This window comes from Pogoniulus pusillus, chromosome 3, assembly GCF_015220805.1.
Source record: "Pogoniulus pusillus isolate bPogPus1 chromosome 3, bPogPus1.pri, whole genome shotgun sequence".
Classification (NCBI taxonomy): domain Eukaryota; kingdom Metazoa; phylum Chordata; class Aves; order Piciformes; family Lybiidae; genus Pogoniulus; species Pogoniulus pusillus.
In genome coordinates this window covers 13,988,153-14,014,775 of record NC_087266.1, presented here as the reverse complement: position 1 = coordinate 14,014,775, position 26,623 = coordinate 13,988,153, and the positions used below count along the sequence as shown (strand labels likewise).

General features: G+C 41.7%; 1 protein-coding gene and 1 long non-coding RNA gene across 9 annotated transcripts in view; one reads left to right on the top strand and one right to left on the bottom strand.

Moving 5' to 3' along the window:
• The first annotated feature begins 8,827 nt into the window (after positions 1-8,827).
• Positions 8,828-16,722, top strand: LOC135173609 (uncharacterized). Its single transcript, XR_010301389.1, has 3 exons — positions 8,828-8,882; positions 9,242-9,268; positions 16,043-16,722. It is a non-coding gene; the product is annotated as an uncharacterized LOC135173609 (long non-coding RNA).
• A 5,860-nt stretch (positions 16,723-22,582) lies between these two features.
• CNTN5 (contactin 5) overlaps positions 22,583-26,623 on the bottom strand; it is a 736,829-nt gene continuing 732,788 nt past the window's right edge. For all 8 annotated transcript variants that reach the window (XM_064170433.1, XM_064170430.1, XM_064170397.1 and 5 more), the window contains one exon: positions 22,583-25,845. In XM_064170433.1, coding sequence (XP_064026503.1) covers positions 25,742-25,845 — 104 coding nt within the window. In that variant the 3' untranslated portion in view covers positions 22,583-25,741. The remainder of the gene's footprint in view (positions 25,846-26,623) is intronic.

Below are 26,623 nucleotides of genomic sequence, written 5' to 3'. Positions count from 1 at the left end.
CAGGGCAAATTTAGGCTCGAGGTGAGGAGAAAGTTCTTCACTGAGAGAGTCATTGGACACTGGAATGGGCTGCCCAGGGAGGTGGTGGAGTCATCGTCCCTGGGGCAGTTCAAGGCAAGATTGGACGTGGCACTTGGTGCCATGGTCTAGCCTTGAGCTCTGTGGTAAAGGGTTGGACTTGATGATCTGTGAGGTCTCTTCCAACCTTGGTGATACTGTGATACTGTGACTGTGAGTTGATTGGCTTTCTGCCTCCTGGAAGGGCAAGATGAAGTCCATCTGTTGTATTCTAGTTAAACATGACCAAGACAATGGCTGCCATGTTTATGCCTCTGTCACAAAATCCTGGTAAATTTTGACTGGATGGGAAAAAAAGTAGTATCATGCCATGCAATGCGGTAACTGAATTAATTTTTACTATTAAACTATTTTTACAACACAGGTACAAGTTACAAAGTGCTTGAAAAACTTTTACCAATGGAACATCTTGGGGAACCTTGCTTGGATAGCGCAAAGGCTACTGAAATGCTGGCACTGCTGTGCTATAAAACCAATCATAGGATCTTTGTTATGAATACAGACCCACAGATAGAGGATTGACCCAGACCTCCTCCCTAGCTTGAGTGTGGTGAGCAGCGGCCTGCTGATGCTCCACTTGTCACCAAAACCTGCCAGGAATCATCAGCTTAACACAGCCTGGAGAAAGGACTGAGAACTAGGGCTGTAATTTTGCACTTCTGTTATTTGCAGGGGGGAGGGAATTAACTTATTTGGAAAAGTTGCCTTATTTAGGTTTTTTGTTTGTTTATTTTGGTGGGGGCTTTTTGTTTGTTTTTCCTTCATGGTGTGACAGGCACTGATGTCATTTTGTTTTAAGATGATGTTGTGGTAGGCCTGATAGGCCCAAAATAGGCTTTTACATATCCTGCCTTGCCTAGGCATGTTTTTCTGCTCCACCAGAGAGGCAAGTGCGGGAAATGGACACAAAACTTGGAGTCTGGCCTGCCCAGGGTCCTCTGGTGTAAGGCACACACACTTAGTTTGTGCCTGCCTAGTGCAAGGCCTCTGCTTTTCCCATATCAGGGAATAGTGAGCCTATGGCTTTGCCTAATGTGGTCTGGTTTGGCTAACTGCCATCCTGATTGGCTATTCTGTGTCCAAAGGGCAATTAATCTCAGCCCACATTGATAAAAGGAGATACGCAGGTGAACAACCTGCTTTGGCTTCCCTGCTTTGCTTCCCTGCTCTTTGCCTGCTCTCTCTGCCGTGCCCAGCCCTGCTGCTATTGCACACTGCCTTATTGCTTGCCTGCTAAACTCCACTGCCATGAGTTACCTGGAGCAGACCCTTAGATGCTTGCACGCGATCGGCCTGTGTGGCCAGCGTGACATCGTGCTGAGACTGCACCACATCTGCCTTCTGCACCTGAAGATCCTGCCTAGAATCCCTGGACATATACACAGATTGTCCAGAAGAAGCCAGGAGACAAGATGAGAGATTGCCTGCCTCCTTTCCACAGAAGCCAGGAAGATTCAAGCCTCAGCATCCAAGAAGACAGAGTCCCCTGGAAGCATTTGGGCACTGTCTGGACTGTGGCTAGCCTCCACAAAGGTAATAACAATAATAATAATAATAATAATAATAATCTGTGAGTAAAAGCTTAAATGCCTCTTTGTAACTCTCTACTGCCTTCTGCCATAGAGCAGAAAGAGCTTGAGCCCATCTAGTGGGCAAGTGGCGTGTTGACCACAAGTGGCATTTGACCAGGCAGGGGAATAATCTCTTCCAGATCAATTAATGTTTCTATATTTTGCTGGTTATATTAGCTGTAGATATTATCCATAGAATGTTTCCATGACCGTGTAAGAACTGAAATATTATTAAAATGAGTGCCAGGGGCAGCGAGAGTTCTGAACAGCAAAATTAATAAACAGTACTAATTATGGAAAATATCATCTCGCATCAATTCATTTCCCCTCCACGACAGATGATTAGAGATTCTCAACAAAAATAAACTATTTTACCTTGTGAGGAGGTGGCCCTGCACTTCCACCTACATCCCAGGAGACTAAACCAGTCCTGCTGCTGGAGACTCCTGGTTATCCCTATGTGGCAATACATTCAAGGACCTCCCTGCCCCGTGAAGCTGGGATGGAGCAGAGGGAAGCAGAGAAGCTGGGATAGAAGGACCCAGGGGAAGACACCTTCCCCCAGCCGGGGCTGTGTGTCAGTGAACCCACATGAGCCCTTTCACTAAGCCATGTGCCCTGCTAGGCACATGTAGTAGTTTAATACTAACCCTCTATTCTGGTTCGGAATTCTAAACAAGAAATAAGAAAATTCCAAAGATGTTGAATGGAAAAAAAATAGCAGAACTAGAAAAAGTAAATTAAACAGGGTATTGAATACAAACCAAAATTAATACATAAGTCTATCTCATTCCATTGGATTGTTAAACAGTATATAGTGTGCTGCACAAAGTGTTCTTCCTCCCTTTTCTCTTCATGCTGGCTGCTGGCTAATCCCTATGCATGGCTTCACTGACCTTGGCTGAGACTTCTTGTTTATAGCTAAGTAGATAGCAGCATTGGGGTTCTTCTGATCTCTTTCTCTGGGAAGAGAGAGCTTTTCTCTTGTTTCATTATTCAGAGGGGTATTATTTCTGAATTGCAAATAATTGTGAGTATATTTTGTACATATTCATTGTATTTTATGCTTTGAGATTGTAACTTTGCTGTAAATATAGCTTCATTTTGCTTCCAAACTAAGCTAGTCTGACAATTTTATTTTGGAGGTAATTTTAACCCTACTGCAGCACAGAGAGACACAGCCCCCGTGCTGGGCACGTTTGGGCAGAAGACAGATGCTTATCTGTTCCTGGCATTGCCTTCTTTTATCTGGCTTTGGACATGCTGTGTGGTGACATCCAACACGCTGAGGTGGCTTTGACAAAACAGGTAAGTTGCAGAGCAAATGAGCTCTTTCTCTTGGGTCTTGCCTTTACCACACACGTGGACCAAGCAGCTGTAGCAGTTCGAGAGGATTCTCTGATAAAAAGGGATGAAAAGAAGAATTCCCACAATCAGCAAAAAGCATTGGTTCAGCACCAGACTTGATGGAGTTAGAGCATGGTTTGGCTTGGTGATCTTAAAGGTCTGTTTCAACTGTGACGGATTCTGTGATTCTGTGGTGCTGCCTTTCACAGACAAATGCCAAACACCAGTTAAATGGGCTGTTCAAACCCATCTGTGACCCACGACCTTAAAATCACCCTTTCCATCAGAAAAAATGCCATTTATTCCTTTGCACAAGGTCCAAATTCAGGGAACAGGACAGGGAAAGCCTGGGCCGAGATTGGAGCTACGCTGTCTCTGGGGCAGTCCAGAGCTGCCTTCAGACTGTCTTCACTCCAGCTAGAATGCAGATCGTCTCCAATAGCAGGTTCACCCTCAACTGGGTGCATTCCCTAAAAACAAAAAAGGAGGGAGGGAAGGCAAGAATACCCAACCACAGTGGATCAGCCACCTCTGCCAGGCACATACATTGGATGCTCAACCATCCTTAGGCTCACTTGAGACGTCATATATCAGGGCAACTTCCATGAGGTCACACTCCACAATGTTCAGTCTTTTGCAGTCATGAATAATCTCCAAAGCCTTGATGAAAAAAAAACACCCAAACCAATCCAATTTGGGATCAAGAACTGATATGGGCTAGTGGGAGTGGTTGGGTCTCTGCTTTAGTCTTATGCACCTGGCTAGATCCAGATTGAACAAGCCCAGTCACATCAGTTCGCTATTTCCTCTCATAACCAATGCCAAATACTCCCTTGTCTCCCTTATCTTTGGTTTCACTCCACTGGTGGCACAACGTCCTGTAAATCCAACCCTGTCCTGGGCTGCATCACTTGATTCTGCCCCTCTGCTCTGCTCTGCTGAAACCCCACTTGCAATGCTGGTCCTGCTGTGGATTCCTCATCACAGCAGAGATATGGACCTGTTGGGCTGGGTGTCGACAGAGAAGGCCATGAAGATGACCAGAGGATGTTTAATGTCAGCATGAGCCTCAGAAATCTGTTTCACTTCCTGCAGCCATTCCTATGTGCTAATACAGAGTAGTGGCTCCCCTGGAGCTCTGAAGGGAGACCTGCAGCTTCTTCCTTAGGAGTACCACTGTCAAGAGCTCCAGAGAGCTCTCTATCAGGCCTGGATCTCTTTGGCTGTGAAGCTGCCTGGGTAGTTGGGAGGAGTGAATAACTGCAGCCATTTCTACAGGGACCTGCTGGAGCAGGTCCAGAGGAGAAGACAAAATGAGGTGACGACTGGAAGCCCTCTGCTGTGAGGACAGGCTGAGAGAGTTGGGGTTTTTCAGCCTGGGGAAGAGATGGCTCTGGGGAAAAGGCTTCTTAGGTACCCACCCCATAATGGCAAAACACCAAGGGGTGCAGAGCATGCCAAAAGGAATGCAGAGACGCCAAGGCAGAGAAATCCAGAGATGCCCCAAGTGGCACAGTAAGGATCTGAGCAGAGCCAGTGGCCTCTACTACTGGCCTCAGCCGGGGTCCTGATGTTGTCAGCACCTGGGCTTCTGGATTCTGGCACCTTGGCAACCTTCTCTGTACTCAGTATCTTGAGGTGTTGCTAAGGCGAGTGCTACTGGTGCTCTGCTGGTTTGGTGCTTCTGGTGTGGCTCTGCTGGTGTGTTCCTGGTTCTGTGCTTTTGGTGGAGAGTTTTTTGTGTTGTGGATTCGGTAGGGGAGCTTTGGTTTTGTGGTTCTAGTGGTGTGGGTTTGGTGGTGTGCGCCTGGTGGTGTGGGTGCGTTTGAACTCGCCGTGGTGGTGCTGGTGGTGGCACAGAGTGTGTAAACCTGCCTGTGTGCTGCTGCTGGTCGGGGCTGAGCCATGAAGAGGCTCTGGCGGTCTCTGCGGTGCCTGAGTGCGCGATTGTGGCCTTTGCCTGCTGGCGGCAGCGGAGGCCATCAGCTGCAACCTGAGGGGCAGGAGTGTGACCCCAACTGCCAGAACGAGGACAGGTAGGTGGCACAGGCAGGCGGCCACTCGTTGAGACTCTCCTTGGGCTGTTGTCCTCCCTGGGGCTTGTGGCTCCCCCTCTCCAGGAGCCACAAGGAGGAGGCTCTGGGCAGGCCGGGTAGCACCAGGCTGTGAGCAGTGCTGTGGCTGGGTGTGTACAGGGTTGTGCTTCCTCTCTTCTCAGGCACAGAGCACGGCCTATGGAGCAGGGGAACAGGGCAGAGGCTGCTCCAGGCCAGGCCTCAAGGCCAGCAGGATGCGGTGATCAGTGTGGAGCAGGAGCTGCCGGAGAGCCGAAGGGTTCCCCTGCTGTGAGCAGAGCAGGCAAGACTGTGAAGTGTGGAGGCAGCCTTGGGGACAGCACCATCAGATGGCCTTTCGGTGGGTTGCTGTGGAGGTGGGATACTGGAAAGGCTGGTGTGCTGGTGCTGATGATCCAGGGGAAAATGCTCTGGCAGGCACTGACCGAGGAGAGCAGAATTCGGGGGGCACTGGTTCCTTCGGGGATGGTTATTAATCACTTGGAGTGATCTCCCTGGCATGTGGTACAGGTCTGTGTGCTCCAGGACACAAAACTCCAAAGCTGCAAACCAGCTGCATTTGGCATTTAGCTAGGGGGCTGGTTGGGAACTCTCTCATGGGTTTGTGGGGTGTGTGTCTCTTAAGACTGTCTCTGGAAGCATAATGACTGCAAAAGCATTGGAGGCATCATGGGGCTGTCCAAGCTTACTCCGATTCCCCAAATAGGTGGTTTTGCTGCAGAGGAGTGGGCCACAGACTCCCACCTCCACCCTGCTCTACCTTGGATGTTCGACCTCACTAGCAGGCTTGACAGACATTCAGAGCAGCTGGTGGAACTCCAAGCGAAGTTCAGCGAGGGCATCAGCGAGATGCTTGAAATGAGGAAGGCCTTGCTTCAGGCACCTGACTACACCAGCCTGAAAGTAAGCAAGCTGGAAAGGCAAGTGGGCCAGCTGCAGAAAGCCCTCCAAAAAAAGACACTGGCTTTGGAATAGGCTAAAAGAGCACTGCAGAAGAAGGAGAAGGAGCAGGCTGTTCTGCAGGAGGAAGAGGAAGGACATGACATCAAGAAAGAAGAGCTGCAGGAACAAGTGGCCCAGCTACAAGGGGGGAACGTCTCACTCCGCCGGAAGCTGAGCAACATGGAGAAAGATGACCAAGAAGGAAAGGTGAGTGATGCCTTTATGTGCGAGGCCAGCAAAGGAGATCAAGATGTGAGGAAAGCATTGCCCTGATTTGTTCAGGTGGTGTTGGTGCTGCAGAAGATTTTTGCAAGCCTTGAGACACGCTAATACCTCTGTATGTGTGTGTGTGTACTGTCATCTGCTTGGGTTGTGCAAAGTATTTGACACTGTTCTGCACAACGTCCTTGTCTCTACAATGAAGAGACCTGGATTTGTACAGGTGGCCCAGTGGTTGGAAAAGGAATCGACTGGGCAGTCACACTTCAGAGCTGTGTTCAGTGGTTGATGTGTGGGTGGAGTTAGCCATGTGTACTTGCAGCACAGAAAGCCAAGAGCATCCTGGACTGCACTAGAAGCAGTGTGGGCAGCAGCAGCAAGTCAAAGGAAAGGATTCTGCCAGTACAATGCACACATGGATCTGCTCAAACACATCTCAAGGAGGATGGCAAAGATGGTGGGGGCTGCAGCACTTCCCCTGGGAGGACAGGCTGAGACAATTCTTGATGTGTCAGCCATGATACAGACACCTTTACTAAGCAATGACATTTTTTGTTTCCCTAGAGAACAGGAGGAGAGCTTCTGGGACATGCTGATGATGCCCTCTGCCAGCTGCAGCTATCAAAAATCTCCAGTCCTTCTACCTGCGCCTGCAGTGACCTGAGAGAGAAGTTGAAGGAAGCTAGGGACAAGGTATGCAGAGTCCCTGAGGGACAAAGCAGTGTCCTGGGGACAGCACCTGGGTGGGCAGAAGCGGATCAGCTCTGCTCTGTGGAGACTCTCTTCTGCTCCACCAGCTTCCAGAAGTGGTGGGCATGATGCCGTATTGCACACCAGGAGCTCCCAAATGATTCTGGGCTTGGCTGCTTTCCTTGCAAGGTTTTTCTTCTCTCACTGCACAAGGGTGGTGCTGATTTCCCCGGCAGTGGCCTTCTGGGGAAGGAAAGTCCCCTTTAGCTTGTCTGTGTCTCATCAGCCATTTGCTGTAAGACCCACTGGGCACTCGATTGAGTGCCACAAAGATGTCAGAACCCTCTGCCTAAGGCAGACTGTTTTTTCTCCACATACAGATACATGACTTGCCCATGAAGTTGGAGCTGGAGGTGCAAAAATGTCAGCAGCTCACAGGCAGGAACCAGGAGCTGCAAAGGCTGTTGGTGGCTCTTAAAGCGGAACGATCTGAGCAGAAAACACTGGTATGTACAGGAGAGATGGAGCTTACCGGCATGAATCAGCGAGTCAGTTATGTTCCCTTTGAATCCTGTCTTGCTGCTGTGTTCCTGTGTGGCTGTGGTCAAGGCTTTGAGGTGTATTCTCTTGGGCATCAGGCTTTCTTGGATGGCTTGGTGGCTTTGCTTCCATGGAGGTGAACTGCAAAAGGCTGCCTGAGAGTGCTGCTCTGTGTGTGTTGGGAGCTGTGTGCATGACAAATGTGCAGGCTTTCCCTCACCTTCATGCGTACCCTGCTGTCACCTCTGTGGTGGTTTGGATGTTACCTGCCCACTCACACTTTAGTAATACCCAGACTAGACTCAGCCAGCTCTGGGAATATAAATGAAGCTATTTATTTACAGCTAGCACAATATACAAGCAGATATTTAAAATATATACAGAAATATACAAAAATATACAAGGTAAAATGTAATACAGAAACACAACTCCCCTCCCAGAAACCTGAGTCCCCAGGAGGGGCTCTCAACCACGCCTGCACCTTCCCCCTGCCCCTCTCAACCTTACCCCAGTCCTAAGGAAGAATGGAGGTTCAGCCAAGAGGTTAAGAAGCAAAGGTGAGGTTAAGGAGATGCAGCTCAATCAAAGCCCAGCCCGAGACTGAAGACAAAATGGCGAGAGTGTTATCTAATGTTTTTCTTTTCTTCCTCAGCAAGACTCTGAGGGAAAATAGGCATCACAATTGTTTTCCTTTTCACAGCGTGTGGTCTAGTTTTTCTTACCAAAACATTCTAGCCTGCTTCAAACTAGCACAGCCTGTTTAATGCCAGCTGTCAAACCCAAGTGGCAGTAAAACCCAGCTTTCTGACAGGGGTAGGCATTGCCTCTTTCTTCAAGTTGCATCTTCTCTTTTAGCTGGATGTGTCTGCAGATTCTTCCATCGAGCTGCTTAAGGCCTCCAGCTCCTTAAGAATTCTAAAGCTGGAGGAGAAGAATAGAGCTGCAGAAAAAGAACTGGAGAGAGTCCGGAAATTGCAGGAGGAGACTGCACAGCAACTGGCGAGTGTGAAGGCCGCTAAAGAAATCTCTGAGGAGTATTGTCAGAGGAACTGGGAAGCCATCAGATGCATGAAAGCAAAACTGGACATGTAAGTGCAAATGTTTTCTCTTCTCCTCACACAAGAAGCTGGGAGGCAGAGCACAGGTCACTTTGTTGCCTAAGCAGCAAGACATTGGAGTGCTTCAGAAGTCTCTGTTCGTAAGTTCAAGATCAAACTCTCACACTTGGGGAACAGCTTTGTGCCCGTGTGAGCAGCAGCTGTTCTTGATGCTCCTGCATTTTCCACAGGGCCCACAATATGCTTGCTTGGAAGAGGCGTAGATATCTGGAGGAGAACTTGGCATCACAGAAAGCATGAGGCATACTGGGGAGTGGGGAAATTCCCTGCAGCATCTTCAACAGTGATTCCAAACTCTTCAGGTGGGTTCAGAAGCATGGTTGAGTTTTGCTTGTGATGTGGAAAGAGTGGAAGTTTTTCCTGTGTATTTCGTGGCCAGGTGGAATGAGAGGAAAGAAGCTGCTTGCTTCTCCTACAGAGCTCATGCTAGTTCCTTTTAGGTAGAAAACCTAGGTGAGGTTTAGAGTCTCGGGGATGTGAAGGGTCATCAGATGGCAGTTGCGAGTTCTGCCTGGGTTTGTTGTGTGGAGCCTCTGGAATTTCTTTCCTGGGCCTTGGAAAGCAAGTGGTCAATCTTGGAAAATGTTCTTTCTTCCTCTGTGTGTGTCCCTTTCACCCTTTGTTTGCACCTGGACTGAAACAATCTTCACTGTCAATACAGACTGGAGGACTAGAAGAATGAAAGAGGGTAAGAAATGTGCCATTACAACAGAGATGGTGAAGCTACCTGACTTCTAGTTTTTGTAGAATTTAGGTCTGTCTCAGAAAATTCTCAGAGGATGTCTGTCCAGAGCAATGAGCTCTTATTTTGTGGTAGAAAGGGATTTTGGGTTTATTTTTGTTCCTTGTGAAAATACAGATGTTCACTATTATTTTTCCTCAGAAGCGTTGGCTGACTTTAAAACTATGTTTATGCACGCACACAGTGGACCCAAACAGTCAATAATCTTGAAAGGAAAGATTAAATGCATTTAACTGAGCCTGAGATTCTGGAGGAACCTAGCATAGAAATGTAAGAACAGTTCTGATGTGTTCTCCAAAGGGTTGAGGATTTCTTGTGTGTATATATTGCTTTATTGCAAGTTAGAGAGGAATATTACAAAGCTGAAACCGGAAGGAGACCAAGGCTCCCAGCTGGTTAGAATGGAAATTGCTGTGTGAAAGGCTATCTCCTGGCAAAGAAAGCTAATGCTCTGATGAGTCCAGATTTCCTTAAGTGATATTAAATTGGGAGTTCCACAACAATAAGTACTAGCATTATGTTGCTGGTGTGTCTGAGTTACATAACATGAATGCAAGAAAAAGCTGTTTTATAGAAACAGATGTCAGTTAATTTATTTAGTGTATGCTGATTTTTTTTAATCTTAATTAGACTGCAGAAATCACTCCCAGTTAGAATTTCAATTATTAAATGAAAAAGCAGAAATAATTCATTTATTTGAATGGCAAAATTTAAAAAGCACGGTAGTACACTTCAGCAAAATGTTGCTGCTGCATACCAACAACTATACTGTGTCCATAACAATCATCACTGCACTACTGATCATTAACTTCACAATGAGTAACAGTGCTGATTTATTTAATGAACCTGCAGGTAATTGTTGTTTCCTTTACTAATTACATCAGGGAAATGAGACCTGTTAGTACTAAAATGGCTTGAAATGCTTAAGCAAACCTTTCTGAAGGGTAAAATGCCTGGCTATTTTTCTTTCTCTTTCTACCCTGTGATAAGTTTTTTTGTTATTCCCCTGCTGTTCCAATTAGTGAGAAACCTCTTTTTCATCCCTTAAGTAGTGAGCCTTGGACATATCATATGCTTTAATATTCTGAGAATTTCTCCAATGTAATTAGCACATGCTGCTTATGAGAACTAGAACACTTTTAGTGTTTTTACAAGGTAAAGTTGTATTGAAAAAACATTTAAAGTCAGTCTTAGATGTTGCAATTGAGCTGTAAATAAGCTGTGTTTTAAAAAACTGGGTCTAGTGCAATACAGCTCAGCTGTTTCCACTAGAGAGGCAGGACTGTGATGAGATGTCCTGGCCTTCTCTTCACCACAGTGCTCTGCATGGAAATAGGACTCTTGTATTGTTCCTTTACTTACACAAATTATTGTCATAATAGTGACAATTTCATGGCCACTCAATCTTAACTTTTGAGAAAAACACGTCATAATAGCTGACCCAGAATTACCTGTGTAGAAACCTTAACTTCTGGCTATACCTGAGCACTTACAGCTAGGCTTCTAAGCAAGCTTCTTTCCCGTGGAGAGTCCATGAGACAGCAATTGTCTGAGTATTTATTCTTGTTATTAGAAATGTTAGTCTTGCTCAGTCTTTAGAGGGTTGTCAAACATTGGAATGGCCTGCCCAGAGCACTGCTGGAGTCACCATCCCTGGAGGTATTTAAGTAGTGTGTGGATCTGGTGCTTATGGAAATGGTTTAGTGTTGACCTTTCAGTGCTGGGTTGAGAGTTGGACTGGATGATATTTGAGGTCTCATTCCACCAGATGTTTTCTCAGATTCTGTGTGATTCAGCATCCAACTACTGACTCTTTTTATGCTCTTGCCTGTTTCATCTAATATGACAAATTGCATTTCCTTTCAAGTCCCCTTGTATTTAACCTATTAAAGTGCCAATGAGGAGGCCATCAATTTTTGTTTCCTACTTGTTCAGGCATAAGTTACTATGGGGACAGACTCCTCTGCTGCAGTGGTTATACTGCGAATTCATTAGGTCAAATGAAGTGACCTAACTGCCAGCAGGAATGATTGTGAGCTGAAATGCTTAGATTATTTGAAATGTCAGTTTCAGTTCCAGGTATTGCAAATATTTGACTTCATTAATTGTTGATTATTTGCAGGTCCTAATATCAGAACTCTGTTCTTCCTATCTGAGCTATTAGCATTTACAGTCATGCAACAATAGCTTAATTCCATTGTAAAGATGTACAATGGATGGTACACTTTCTGCAGAGAGGCTCTTTCAACAAATGCCAACCTGTTCCATCTAGATAATCAGAATGGAAAAATGTCCTTGCAAAATTAGATCTCCTCATGTTTTGAATTTGTTAACTTTGCGAAGATAATGACACAAGCAGAGGATGGAAAGAGAAACATCAGAACTTGTATATAAGCGAAGAGAAAATCAATAGAATACATTTCCTGAACGTCTGGTAAGTTTAGTTATTATCTGTATCAGGACAAAAGGTAGGATCCTTCTCTCTGGGGAAAAAGCTTGTGATAAAGTCTGTATTCCAAGATACCACTGTCCCATAGCTCTAAAGCCAAACAACAAAAAAAGTTCAAGTACTTACTCTACATCTGTGAAATACTTGATAGCAGAGAGGAGAGAAGAAGTCATCCTCCCAGAGCAGGATTTAATTACATAGGAAGCTGTTCTACCACATAATGAGGGCTACCTCTTGGAAAAAAGAGCACTGACCGCAAAGGTCTTAGCAAACTGCTTCTGATGTTGTAACTGAAAGACAGTAAGCTTCTTTCCACAGTAGTGATAACTTTGATATGAAAGGACAGAAATATCTTGACATTCGCTTGGGATTCATAAAGTTTATAAGTTGAATAAAGAGTTTGTCTGTTAGTCTTTTCATTTACTCCTTTTTGTCTTTCCATGCCCCCCAAACCAGTGATCATTTAAATCAAGTGATTGAGGAATGTGACAGGAAAGCTGTCTGGCAGAAAGGGAGCTGGGGCTTCTAATCAACAAGCAGCTGAATATGAGCAAGCAGTGTGCCCAGCTGGCAAAGAAAGTCAATGGCATCCTGGATTCTATTAGAAATGCTGTGTTCAACAGGAGTAGGGAGGTGGTTGTCTCCCTATACTTGTCTCTGGTGAGGCCACACTTTGAGTATTGTGTTCAGTTTTGGGCACCTTATTACAAGAGAAATATGGAGGTGCTGGAGTGAGTGCAGAGGAGGGCAACAAAACTGGTGAAGGGCCTGGAGAATAAATCTTATGAGGAGCAACTGAAGGAGCTGGCAGTGTTTAGTTTGAAAAGGAGGAAGCTGAGGGGAGACATCGTCACTGTCTAACAGCTACCTGAAAGGACATTGTGGAGAGATTGGTGCTAGTCTCTTCTCACAGGTAATTAGTGATAGAACAAGAGGGAATGGCTTCAAGCTGCAACTGGATAGATTTAGACTGGGTGTTAGGAAAATTTTTCACAGAAAGACTGGTCAGGCATTGGAATGGGCTGCCCAGGGAGGTGGTTGAGTCACCAACCCTGGATGTGTTTGGATGAGGTGCCTGGGGATATGGTTTAAAGGTGCACTTTGTAGAGTAAGGATATTGGTTGGACTTGGTGATCTTGAGGGTCTTTTCCAGCCTGAATGTTTGATTTTGTCATTAGCTCTGACAGATCCTTCTGCTAACCCAAGCAAACAGTTACTACTATCACCTTATCTGGATCTAAAACTACTACATATATGCTCTCAAAGACTGTAATACATCTCTCCATTTAATTTTATCAGGTGTCTGGAATGTAATGTAACTTTGGAATAGATACATATTTAATTTAGTTTACTTTGAGCTGTGAAGTGACCTAAATGTAAGTTCTAAAAAATTACAGTTTTGGGGGGAAAAAATTGTCTTTGTGCTAAATTGAACTATTTCTTTGGGGGGTTTTAATTTTATTTTTACTCGAGAAGAAAAGCAATTGCAGCAGAAATGAAGTAAAAGGTTTGAATAAGCATCAAGCTATGGAATTAAAAAGTATAAAAATGTCTGCATGTCTAAATTAAACAGCATGAGACTGACATGACTCATCTCAAGCCATCTATGATCTAATGAGCATCAGCTTCTGAGATGAATATTAACAACTGAGCAATACTTGTGGGAACGAACATTAGACTTTTAATCTAAAACTCTCAAACTACAGTACACATGAATACTTTCTCTTTTGCAAAAGTGATACAAAGAAAGTGATGTCTGTTTTTAAGTAGACCATTATTTAATCAGTTAATCTCTGGGATTCCTAAGAATAGATTGTGATCTTGATACCTTGGAGTCTTACAAGGTAAAATATTGTCTTTTACACAGACTATACTACAATCACATTTGTCTAGTTCCTGTATAAGATCCTCTTCCTCCCCATTTTTATGACAGAATTCTGGAGGACTGTTTTTACTGTCTACTGTGAAAGCCTGAAAATATGTCCTTCCCCCATCCTCTGCCCTTGTGTGTGTTCGTGTGGGGAATATTGCTTTAATGGGTCCATCTTCTTATATGGAAATGGCTGGAGGTAAGCTCATCTGAGCTGGTCAGTTCAGGCAAGAGTTAAAAATAAAGTCTTCCAATGATACTCATTTAGAAATACCAACCAAGGACCTCCCAGCATGAATGTCTTGTAATTTTTAATATACTTACAATCTTGTGTGCTTTATGAATATAATTTCTATACTCCATAGCTTCTCATTATGTTGCCAGAATTTGATGTTGTAGAAAACTACTTGTTCAAGGGAGAGGTGAAGTGGTATAACTTCTCCCACCAGGAAATAAGTCCCTGTGCAGTGAGTTTCCAGGCTTCTACCTTAATCAGAATAATTTTTTTTCCCCTCCTCAACACAGGTAACTCCCTTCCTCTCTTAAACCTCCCAGCCATAAAACAAATCATCAGAGCTTGGTAACTAGAGAAAAATGGAAGATTTTTAAAGGGAAATGAGGGAATACTGCAGAACCAGAAAATATCCCCTTGAACTGATTTTGTAGGCTAGAACACTATTTGCTATTACCTGTGCATCAGAAGCCTTTCTATCCTGTTACAGAATATTTACCTAGGATCTTTGCAAGGTCAGTGTGAAAGATACTCTAAGACAAATAAATTATGAAAAATAGTTTCTGCCTAAAATGGGTTCATTGTTACTTAGAATTGGGTCTTGAAAACTTTACAAAGCTCACTGATATTTCCTTTGAAGTAGAAGTATTTTTCAAGTTGATAACACAAAGAAGTGATGCACAAATCACAGCATATTTTACATACCTTTTTGAATATTTCACTTTTCCAGTAGAATTTTCTCTATACCTGGAGTGCACTTATTATAAGTATTCCTACAAATGATGCTGAGCATATTGCCTTATAAATTTTGTCACATTCAGCAAAATCATTAATATTTTACTAGAAGTATACCATTAAAAACATACTTTCATGGGATGAAAAGGTTATGAAAATGAAATGTCACACACAATGATTTTGACTTAAAGATCCTAGTCGTTTACACAGCACTCTAGAATGGCAATATAAAGCAGAACAGTCTTTCTTTTTGATAGGTTTCATTCAGGAGCTGCAGTTTCACGTTTTATGCAGCATGTTATGCATGGAAATCACTTGGAAAAGGTCACCAGCTATCCTAGTTACTTCTTGCTTAATTAGGCACTGTAATGTCATGCACTAAACAATGCTTTAAAGGAATTCAAGGCAAGCTAAAAAGCCTTAATCACAATGTCAACTGATACTTATTTGGGGACATCAGACACATGCACACACCTGCATATGTGCTTGACAGTGAACGGCAACTGTGTAAATAACCACTAAATCACAGAAGTTTCATACTCCTATATTTTTGCCTCTAAAATATGGAGGAACCCTTGGACTGAAATAAGGACACCATGAAACTGAAGGGGGAAATACTTCTAGCTAGAATGTGTCCAGCTTAGCTGAAAAATACAATAGCAAATACGGCCAGATTAAAACTGAGTACCAAGAGGATCATCAGTCTGAAGATGTGAGATGTGGCAACATTACTACTGAGTAGTGGAACAAAGAAATTGTTTTAGTCAATGAGTGTTATTTGAGCCACAGGTTCATACAAGTGAAGAACGGACAAAAGAAGCCACAAGCATTTTAGATTCTATTTTGTATCTTCACTTTAGAAAATTTGCTTGAGCTGAACTATGCCAAATCATTCAAAAAACTGAACAGAATATTTTTTGAAAGCCTGAAGACAAGAGTGAAGATTCAAATTTTTCTTTTATTATATTTGTTGTATTTGTTTCTCAATTGTATTTGTTGCATTTATTTCTCACTCATGTTTCCACCATATTTGTGGTCAGTTTCTTTTATAGGTTCCTTGAACTGACAATTTGCATTATATTTAGCTGTTGCTGCGGATGTAGTTCAGATTTTGGGAACATTAAGTGCAATATTTTAATTTTTTTAGGGTGTTTCCTGGGAATGATAGCTCATTGTCTCTCCTTAGGAGCACAAGGAATGATTAAAACATTATTTCTTTAGGGTTTTTTTTGCATTTATGTTAGTTTGAGAAGTTATTTCCTTATTTCACTTCCTTCGAGTTTTCACTGTGTCTCTCTGGAAGCTGTGCCTACTTTAAATTTATAGTGTACATTGAATACATAAGGGTTTTGGTTTGTTGTTTTTTTTCTTCTTAATCAGTTATTTCAAAGTTTTCTTGTTAACTTGCAGAATTAAAATAGAATTTATTTGCAGCTCAACTCTCGTGGGCTGAAGTGAACTTACACATTGCATGATGGAAGAAATACTCAGAGCAGCTATATCGACCCTGTCTGAGATGATGACCTTCAGTCCAGGAGGAGCTTCACCCACAGTTCTGTTGTGAGAGGCATGGCAGTCTCCTGAAAAGCCCCACAGATATATTTTGTATCTGAAGAGGATTTTTTTTCTGACAGCGAACAAACTACTATGTTAAAAATATGGACCTATGCTAAAGCATATTCCTAATGGGAACTTGTAGCAGTTTAAGACTTAGTGGAAAATTCTAAACTGAGAAACCAGGACTTTCCTGAAAGCTTAGTGCAAAAGGTAAAGAGAGGATTAGTTGTAAAAAGAATAATAATGATAAAGTCTATATTATTCTTTGGTTTGCTGATTGGGCTAAAAAGGCAGTGTATAAACATTTTCTTTTTCTTCCTCTCCTTGGCTTCGATTTCCTTCCAACTCTCTGCTTCGCACTTCTATCCTTATCTCTGTCCTAACCTTCTCAGTGGTACAAACTGACTAGGAGGTAACAAGAGAAGGGAGGGAGAGGGAAGAGGGAGCAGATCTGGTTGCTGGAAAACCTGGGTTTGTCCAGGGAGAAATGTTGTGTTATTGCTCAATTGTAAATAATTGCAAATATTTGTAAATATATTTTGTACATATGCATTGTATATTTCAGCCTGCTGTAATTATATAGTTTCGTTTGCTTCTGAGCAAGTCTGCTGATTTTATTTGGGGATAATTTCAATTTACCACAGAACTGAAGCTAAAGAACAAAGGAGTAGCTGAACTTCCCACTCTTCAAATGTAGATATTTAATGCTCTGTTAGTAAGATTTCGAATTACCTCACCTGTATTCACAATATCATCCCTTTTCTTTCTGTAGTGCAGGGGATTGTCTGATGTATTCAATTTCTGGATGTCTCTACAGTCCAGTTAGCTGAAGTATACAACGTCTTTAGAAACTTCCAGAAAAGAGTATACAGTCTGTGAAGTCATTAGGTTGGTTAACTGTCAGTCAGCAACAGCTTTACTGAGGCTGATTTACCTTAGCAGCATGGAGCAACTTGGACCACTCAGAGTTTGTTATTGTTGTTTTTAATGGAATGAGCTAAATATATATTTCATGTGGAAGCACCTGCACCAGATTGAAAAATGTGATTCATTTTCTTGGAAACAGGAAATGTCAGTCATCAGATCTAGAAAGATATCTTTCTATTTAAATATGCTGTAGGTCCAATGCAGAGCACAGCAAATCTTGTATCAGTCCTTGAAAAGAGCTGAATGCCAAACAGCTTCCCAGGAGTCACGTTATGCTAATCACTGTGGCAATCAGTTATTTATCATTCTTGTAGACACACAGTTTCCATTTATGCTAACAGGGTGGCTGATTGGATTTAGTTCATTAAATGGGCAGAGTCAAAACTGGTCTTATAAACTGCTGTTCAAGTTAATTAGTGAGTATATGTGTACTCAGGAGTGGAAAACTAAGTTTTAAAATGATAACCTACATCAATGGGGTCTCTTTTTTACATTATGCCCAAATCATTCCACTTAGTCTATTCAGCATAAAAGACAAAGTAAAAATGCTGCATTTTCATCTTGCCCATTCTGTGATGGTCTGGCAGTAAATGTGATGTTACTTGTAGGGCAGAGTGAAATGCTAGTTTTTTGTCTCTGTAATGGGAGCAGGAGAGACACTCAGTGTACCATCCAGGATTTGTTTTTTTCCTAATGAGACTTAAAATAAATGCAGTATAACCAGAAATCATCAACAATTTACTTTAGATCTGTGTTAGAAAAGAACTAATACCAGGCTTACACATCACCTTTACTGATCATCTGACAGCCCAAGTAATACAATCTAGTCATCACAGCAGAATGGGCATTTACTGCTTTCACCTAAAGCAAGTGAAACTTGTTTATTTGAACAAACATGCATGTAAAGTGTCATCATCTAAAATAACTCTCTCCAAAAGAATGATAGATTTGAGTGCATATATTGCTCAAGAATAAGAGACTGGGTTATACAAGGCTAAGCAATTAGGCCAAGACTTCTTTTCTAAGTCAGTGAGTCAATCCACATGGTGAAGGTTTAAAGGAATATCAGGACTGCCTTGTTTTGAAGTCCTGTCTTAAAAGTCCCTTTTGTAGAAGACAAGAAATGATGTTGTTATGAAATGGAAATGCTTGCTCAGCCATGCATCAGAGCAATGCAACTCAACGTAAAATTGTACTTGCTAAAGCTTTGACCCAGATATGCTGAAAATACTTCCAAGATCTTTTTATTCACATGTGTTCAGTTACTGAAAGGAAATTGATGCATTTCTCTGTCTTGTTTTCTTTATAAAAATAAAAATCTGCTGAATATCTTTATTTGTGTGCCTGCTTTTGCTGCTCATCTTGATAACTATATCTTTCAGGAAGGCTCTTGTGTTTTTGTTCTCTATTTTTTTGGCATTGGTGAGTTAGAGCTTAAAAATGGAAAAAAAATAGGATATTTTTATCTAACCAGACATAACTATTTCAACATAATAAAATATGAAGTAAGAGGCTGCACAGATTTCTTTGTCAGTTTCTTCTAGTGATTGTCAGTTATGTATCCTGTGAAGGGTGGCTTGCTAAGCTAACAATCATCACCAAAAAGACACTTTGGCTGGTTTACTTAAGCAGCTGACCATATAAGAAATGATATGAGTATTGAAATTGCTAGAATACATTTTTCTTCTTTTCTTGTGAGTCTGTAATACACAGTCATTGTCTTGCTTAAAGTAATAAGAAGATCATAGAATCATAGAATCAACCAGGTTGGAAGAGATCTCCAAGATCATCCAGTCCAACCTATCTCCCAGCCCTAGCCAGTCCACTAGACCATGGCACCAAGTGCCTCATCCACTCTTTTCTTGAACACCTCCAGGGATGGCAACTCCACCACCTCCCTGGGCAGCCCATTCCAATGCCAATCACTCTCTCTGCCAACAACTTCCTCCTAACATCCAGCCTATACCTCCCCCGGCACAACTTGAGACTGTGTCCCCTTGTTGTGTTGCTGGTTGCCAGGGAGAAGAGACCAACCCCCACCTGGCTACAGCCTCCCTTCAGGTAGTTGTAGACAGCAACGAGGTCACTCCTGAGCCTCCTCTTCTCCAGGCTAAACAACCCCAGCTCCCTCAGCCTCTCCTCACAGGGTTTCTGTTTCAGACCTTTCACCAGCTGCTTAAGGCCTCCAGCTCCTTAAGAATTCTAAAGCTGGAGGAGAAGAATAGAGCTGCAGAAAAAGAACTGGAGAGAGTCCGGAAATTGCAGGAGGAGACTGCGTGGCAACTGGCGAGTGTGAAGGCCGCTAAAGAAATCTCTGAGGAGTATTGTCAGAGGAACTGGGAAGCCATCAGATGCATGAAAGCAAAACTGGACATGTAAGTGCAAATGTTTTCTCTTTTCCTCACACAAGAAGCTAGGAGGCAGAGCACAGGTCACTTTGTTGCCCAAGCAGCAAGACATTGGAGTGCTTCAGAAGTCTCTGTTCGTAAGTTCAAGATCAAACTCTGACACTTGGGGAACAGCTTTGTGCCCGTGTGAGCAGCAGCTGTTCTTATTGATGCTCCTGCATTTTCCACAGGGCCCACAATATGCTTGCTTGGAAGAAGCATAGATATCTGGAGGAGAACTTGGCATCACAGAAAGCATGAGGCATACTGGGGAGTGGGGAAATTCCCTGCAGCATCTCCCACAGTGATTCCAAACTCTTCAGGTGGGTTCAGAAGTATGGTTGAGTTTTGCTTGTGATGTGGAAAGAGTGGAAGTTTTTCCTGTGTATTTCGTGGCCAGGTGGAATGAGAGGAAAGAAGCTGCTTGCTTCTCCTACAGAGCTCATGCTAGTTCCTTTTAGGTAGAAAACCTAGGTGAGGTTTAGAGTCTCGGGGATGTGAAGGGTCATCAGATGGCAGTTGCGAGTTCTGCCTGGGTTTGTTGTGTGGAGCCTCTGGAATTTCTTTCCTGGGCCTTGGAAAGCAAGTGGTCAATCTTGGAAAATGTTCTTTCTTCCTCTGTGTGTGTCCCTTTCACCCTTTGTTTGCACCTGGACTGAAACAATCTTCACTGTCAATACAGACTGGAGGACTAGAAGAATGAAAGAGGGTAAGAAATGTGCCATTACAACAGAGATGGTGAAGCTACCTGACTTCTAGTTTTTGTAGAATTTAGGTCTGTCTCAGAAAATTCTCAGAGGATGTCTGTCCAGAGCAATGAGCTCTTATTTTGTGGTAGAAAGGGATTTTGGGTTTATTTTTGTTCCTTGTGAAAATACAGATGTTCACTATTATTTTTCCTCAGAAGCGTTGGCTGACTTTAAAACTCTGTTTATGCACGCACACAGTGGACCCAAACAGTCAATAATCTTGAAAGGAAAGATTAAATGCATTTAACTGAGCCTGAGATTCTGAAGGAACCTAGCATAGAAATGTAAGAACAGTTCTGATGTGTTCTCCAAAGGGTTGAGGATTTCTTGTGTGTATATATTGCTTTATTGCAAGTTAGAGAGGAATATTACAAAGCTGAGACCGGAAGGAGACCAAGGCTCCCAGCTGGTTAGAATGGAAATTGCTGTGTGAAAGGCTATCTCCTGGCAAAGAAAGCTAATGCTCTGATGAGTCCAGATTTCCTTAAGTGATATTAAATTGGGAGTTAATTAATTTCTTCGCCCGCTTGCCAGGCACTGCACTTCAAGGCAGGATTGGACATGGCACTTGGTGCCATGGTCTAGCCTTGAGCTCTGTGGGAAAGGGTTGGACTTGATGATCTGTGAGGTCTCTTCCAACCCTGATGATACTGTGATACTGTGATACCTCGAGTGAGCGCTTAACGCCGCGCAGTTTGCCGCGCCTGCCGCTTCCCTGACCCCCTTCTGGGTTTCTTCGATTGAGAGTCCCAAAGTGGAGAAAAAAAGCTTCGAAGATGAACGGCAATAAAGGGGAAGTCAGTGCTCACATCTGTCTTTACTGGAATTGAGTGAAAAGCCATAGAGCAAACTCTGGAGCCATGTGTCAGCGTGCGTAGAGAGACTGTAATAGCTTAAAGCTGACTAACCTTATGTAATGGAATGCTATTCATTTTCTTTCATCTCTGACATTGTTTCCCTCAAAAGCATACATAGTAATTAAGAAGGAAAATGTCTTTCATCTTCAGAGAACAAGGATGATGGCCGTAAAAGGGCAGGGCTGGGTTGCAGTTTGGTAGAAGTTCTGATAGAATATGGATTTTCAATATGCACAGTTCTCCATGTCAGCAAAACGAGGTCATTACAGCTTTCTGTGACATTCATAACTAATTTAATGGAAGCCCTGATATAATATGCTATTTAAGCCATGCTCATTTTTTTAATTGAAGTCTCTAGTTCAAACAATGACTGTAGCAATCTATTTTTATATCCAAAATGGGCTTTTTGACTTCACATTGAGTTGCAAAGTCATTTACCCCTACAGATAGGCATCTCATAAGGAAGTGAGTAGGTATTATTAAAAAGTCAGATAAAACTATATAAAGAAATAGTATCTGTTAGAATTGAATCACCTATTGCTACTTTTTTTTTTCTTCAGAATCATAGGTGTATCTTTTGAAAGCTTTTTTTTGTTGTGATTTATCACAAAAACTACTTCAAATATAAAACAAAGCAACTAAACTTTTCAACTGAACATAAAATGACCTCAGTGTACTTTTGTGCATATACAGCCATGGAGTATTGGTGACCCTTAAAAGAGCATTATACATATACCAGAGAGGTCCTATAAACTATATTCTACTTCAGCAGGATTTCCCTTGGTGGCTTCCTTACAAAGCACTTCTTTTCATGATTTAAATTTTTTTACATACAGGAGAGCTTTTATGTGGGAAGCTGGTTTCATGGATTTGTTAGAGTTTCGTGCTGAGAGTTATCTCCTTTCTACACCTTTCAGTTATTTCATTGTGAAAGTAATACCTACCCAGGGAAGCCAATGCATATGTGAAATTAGACTGATGCCAAAAATAATTTGATTTCAATGGCTGCGTTGTCCACATTCACTCTTGAAAAGAGATGATTTTCTTCTTTAAAGTGATGTAATTAAACCACAGAATCACAGAAGGTTAGGGGCTGGAAGTGATATCAAAAGATCACCTAGTTCAACCCCCCCCCAGAGCAGAATCACCTATACCAGATCACAAGGGGAATGCATCCAGATGGGGCTTGAATATCTCCAGAGAGGGAGACTCCCTGGGCAGCCTGTTCCAGTGTTCTGTCACCCTCACAGGGAAAAAATTCTTCCTCATGTTTACATGGAACTTCCTATGCCTCAACTTCCACCCATTGCCCCTTGTCCTGTTGTTGGGCATCACCGAGAAGAGCCTGGCTCCATCTTCTTGGTGCTCATCCTTTACATATGTATAAACATTAATGAGGGCATATTAAAGGTTAAAAAGGTTGTTGCTGCTGGAATACAAAACATTTGTGTCACCCCGTCCTCTACAATAAAATTCAGGAGCTGATAGGAGATAAGATAAAAGTCAATAAAAAGAGAATTATTTATTAAAAAGATCTAATGTTACAAGAACATTACACAGGAACTATTATATTACTGTGTCTTCCACATCGTATATACCATTATATATAGTATATATACAGATTGTATACAACATATTTAACATTTTGATATGGGCCATGACAATATCTTTCTCTTGGTCTGCAAAAGAAAGTTTCCTTCTAATTTTTTTTTCCCAAACAGGTCTTGTATCATTATACAAAAATACAGCCTCCTCAGCCACACTATAGACTGCACTACAATCTCTTACATGAAAAAGAAAAGAGCTTTCCTTTGCAACTGAAAAATAGTATGTCATGAGAAGGAAACATCTACTACAAAGTAACAGTTAGGTAATACATAGGTACTTAAACATTTAAAACATGTTTATTAATATATTTAAGATGCAAAATACATATTCTGTTCATGTCAAATATAAAACATAACCCTTTTTGTCCCTGCGATACACCTACTTTACATGATGGTATCTTCAGTATTTCTATCTCTATCTTGATGCTAGAGATCAAAATACTTCTAGATGCGGCTCTGTCTCATCAGACTTTAATTCTTCTTATAAAGCATAGGCATTTATTGTACTCAGAAAGTTTCTTAATCAAAACACCACCAGCACTGACTGTTGGAGAAATTCTTGTTAGCAGAGCACACAAGAATTATAAACATGAGCAACCCGTGCTGGGAATGTCCTTGAATCCATCTTGGGAGTTTAGATAGCAGGCACAGGGTAGCTTTCCCCCACATGCAGCTGCAGGGGGTGGAGTGCAGCTGCAGGTGGGCAGAGTTTAGCCAGCCCCAGAGGCTGACCCTCAGATTGTTATGGTATGCTGACCTATTGATGCCTTACATGTAACTCTGGACCCTCTGACTGTAACCAATCTTGGTGGAGCAGCCTCTTGCTAGAAGTGCATATAAGTCACTGTATCACGGAAATAAAGTGGATTTGACCATCTAACCATATTGGTGAACAAAGAGTCATCTTCCCATAGCGCTCCACTGAATGTGTTTTCCAACAAGTGACTGTTGAATATTCTGAAATAAACCACTTTGGCAAGCACCTGTCTAAAAAGTAGAGGAGATTTTGCTTAACTAATTTATAAAATTGCCATTTGGGGCTTTGGTTAATTACTTTATTCTTCTTTATCTTCTTCATCTTAACCTTTTGAAAAATGATAGCTTGCTAACAAGTTCTTTGCACAGTAGCAATGCTGCTGTTTTACAAGCAAAAGCAGGTGGTTATTTACTGTGACTTTGCTCTATCAGCAAGGTACATTCCACCTTCCTTTCTTTAATCTCAAGTGCTATTCTGGGGGCAGAGATACAGAAGGTATCTGCAGTCTATTCTTGGCTAACTGTCCTGCCTTTATTTTCCTAGCAACATGGTGATTATAACAAATTTAAGATATTTAAAAAAGAAAACAAATAAAATATCAGTAATAAAGGTTTCAGTTGAGTCATCTCTTAAAAATTATACTGCTAAAATATATATAAAAAAAAATAGCCATCAGTCAGCTTTTTACCTATCAAGGACTCGATCTGAGTTGTGCTTTCTGGGCTATTGTTTTGAAATACTAGAGTTAGAGTGTATTAGCTAAATGCCAAGCATTATTTCGTTAGTGAGTGCCAAGCATTATTTCGTTAGTGAGCTGGCAAAATAATAGCATTTTAGACTCAGAACCCATCACCCAAAACAGATTTACACCACACTGTTTAGAGGGATAGACAGCTAGAAGAACTATTCTACTAGGAGTTGCCCGTTAAACTCTTTTTTCTTGATTTTTCCTGAGCAAGGGAATGTTCATTCTAGTCATGATCCCTAGAGACCTGGGGATCATTTTGATTCAGATGCCAATATGTGGAAAGGCATGAATAAATGAATAAAAATTGTCCAAATTGTTCATTGAGTGAAAAATATTTGGTACAGCAAAAAGTGGGGGTTGAAACTGATAGCACACGGTCCATACAAGAATAATCTCTAGTGATGTTTAGAAATAGAGCCAGTTAGCTAAATAATAGGATGATGTTCAGTAGCACTTATCCAAGTAGTTTTCTCTTCAGACACAACATTCTCCAAAATATATCCTACTGTTGTCTGTATATATGTGAGTGGTTACCTTCAAAAAAATGTTAATATTCTTTCCATTATACATTTTCATATAGACTTCAACTTGATTACCAAATATATAAAGCATAGAATTTACTAAAAAATGGACTCAAAGGAAAAAAAACATAGTTACAGCTGAGAAGTGGTTGGAAAAATGCAGGTTTATCTCCTTTCATTGCTTTATTTGTCCACTTAGCAGCCTAATGTGTTTAAATGCCCAGTGGAGTTTTCTTTGTTCTGTGCATAAGGAATTGATTTTTTTGTTTGCTATTGAAAGTAAACATTTGCTTCATTTGATATTAAATCACATGGCATTTGATAAAAAAAGCAGATTTGTTTCCTTTTAAGTTTGTGTTTAAGCATTTTCCATGTACCTTGCAATAAAATAAATGGCTTTTCTGATCCATTTTGCCACTTTTGTGTGTGCTGTCTAGTATTTTATTGACAATTCTTTAGCTAATTAAACAAATACACATTTTCAGAACAAATTCTCTGTGCTTTTACAATGGGCTGTATATATAAACTATATTTTTCTCTCCTGTTATTAGGAACAGCCAGCGATAGAGGATCCAAGAAAAGTATGCAACAAAGCTGTGTCAGGCTTCATTCTGTATTTAAAAAATGGTCTTCTTTTCAAAACCAAACAGATGTACTGTACTAGACACCACTGTTTAACACCTAATGATACATGACTGGGGTCACCAAAATTGAGTATCTTAAAAAAGTGAAGTATGTTTGACAGAAATTACTTTTGGTTACAAAAGTTTATTACATACAATCTGCATATTTTTGGGCCAAGAAGTGTCCCCTCCCAAGAGGACTTTTACAAATAAAGAGGAGAAGAAAACCCGATGAATTATTGAACTTCTCTCCAACACTCCTCTAAGTGCACCACAGGCATTTCTATGGGTCTTTAAGAATTAGCTTGTGTTTCCAGTTTCTCCATGGACATGAAACTCCATCCCTTGGTGTCATCAAGCTAAAGCAAACAAATAACAACAACAACAAAGACTGCAGTCTTCACCATGAGGTTGAAGGAACCATTAAAGCCAAGAGCAATGTTACAGATGACGAGGAAGTGGAAAACACATGTAAGGTGGACTGAGCACTTGTTACTTTCCCTCCTGAAATGAAAAGCAGAGCAATTAAGAAACAAATGATACAAAAGGTTCTCAATACATTAAGGTACTAATATTTCCCAAAGCTTTTATTCTATTATGCTCAGCAAATGCTGAACTTTTATGCGATTGATTGCTTTGTGTGACCTTCAAAATAGGCTCCCTACCCTACACAGACAAAGAAATTTAGGACCTTATGATGTTATCTACATCAGCTCACATGCTTAATCTTCATATTCAGTGAGCAGGACATTCCAGAAGGTTACATGGTTTTATGCTTTAATCTCAAAAAGAATAAGGCTTCAGAAGATGCCATGAGTCACAATCACGAATATTCTTCTTGGAAAAAGGAGTGAAAGCTAGCTCTTGATCTTGATGGTTTTCATAGAATCATAGAATCAAGAGGAAATAGTGGTCTTTTGCCCAGTAGCCCACTAATATTTATAGTTCACAGCAGTCCATTAAAAATTGAGGCAATGGGGAAATGTGCTATGGGTTGGTGAGAACAATAGGTCACAGGATGAGAAAGGAACCAGGTAGGGTGTCTTTGGGCCATAGATCTTCTAAGTGGAACTGATCTTTTATACATAGTCTAATTAAAAACATCAGGATAAAGGGAATGGAAAGCCTTTGAGGTCTAGGGTTATGGTTCAAAAGATACAGGAAACAAATAGTTTATTGATTGTGGCCTAGTGTCTTCTGAATTCTTATGATAGGACTGTATTTTAAACCTGGAGTAGATTTGAAATTTTAGGACTAGGTTGAAGTTTCAGGGATTTGGATA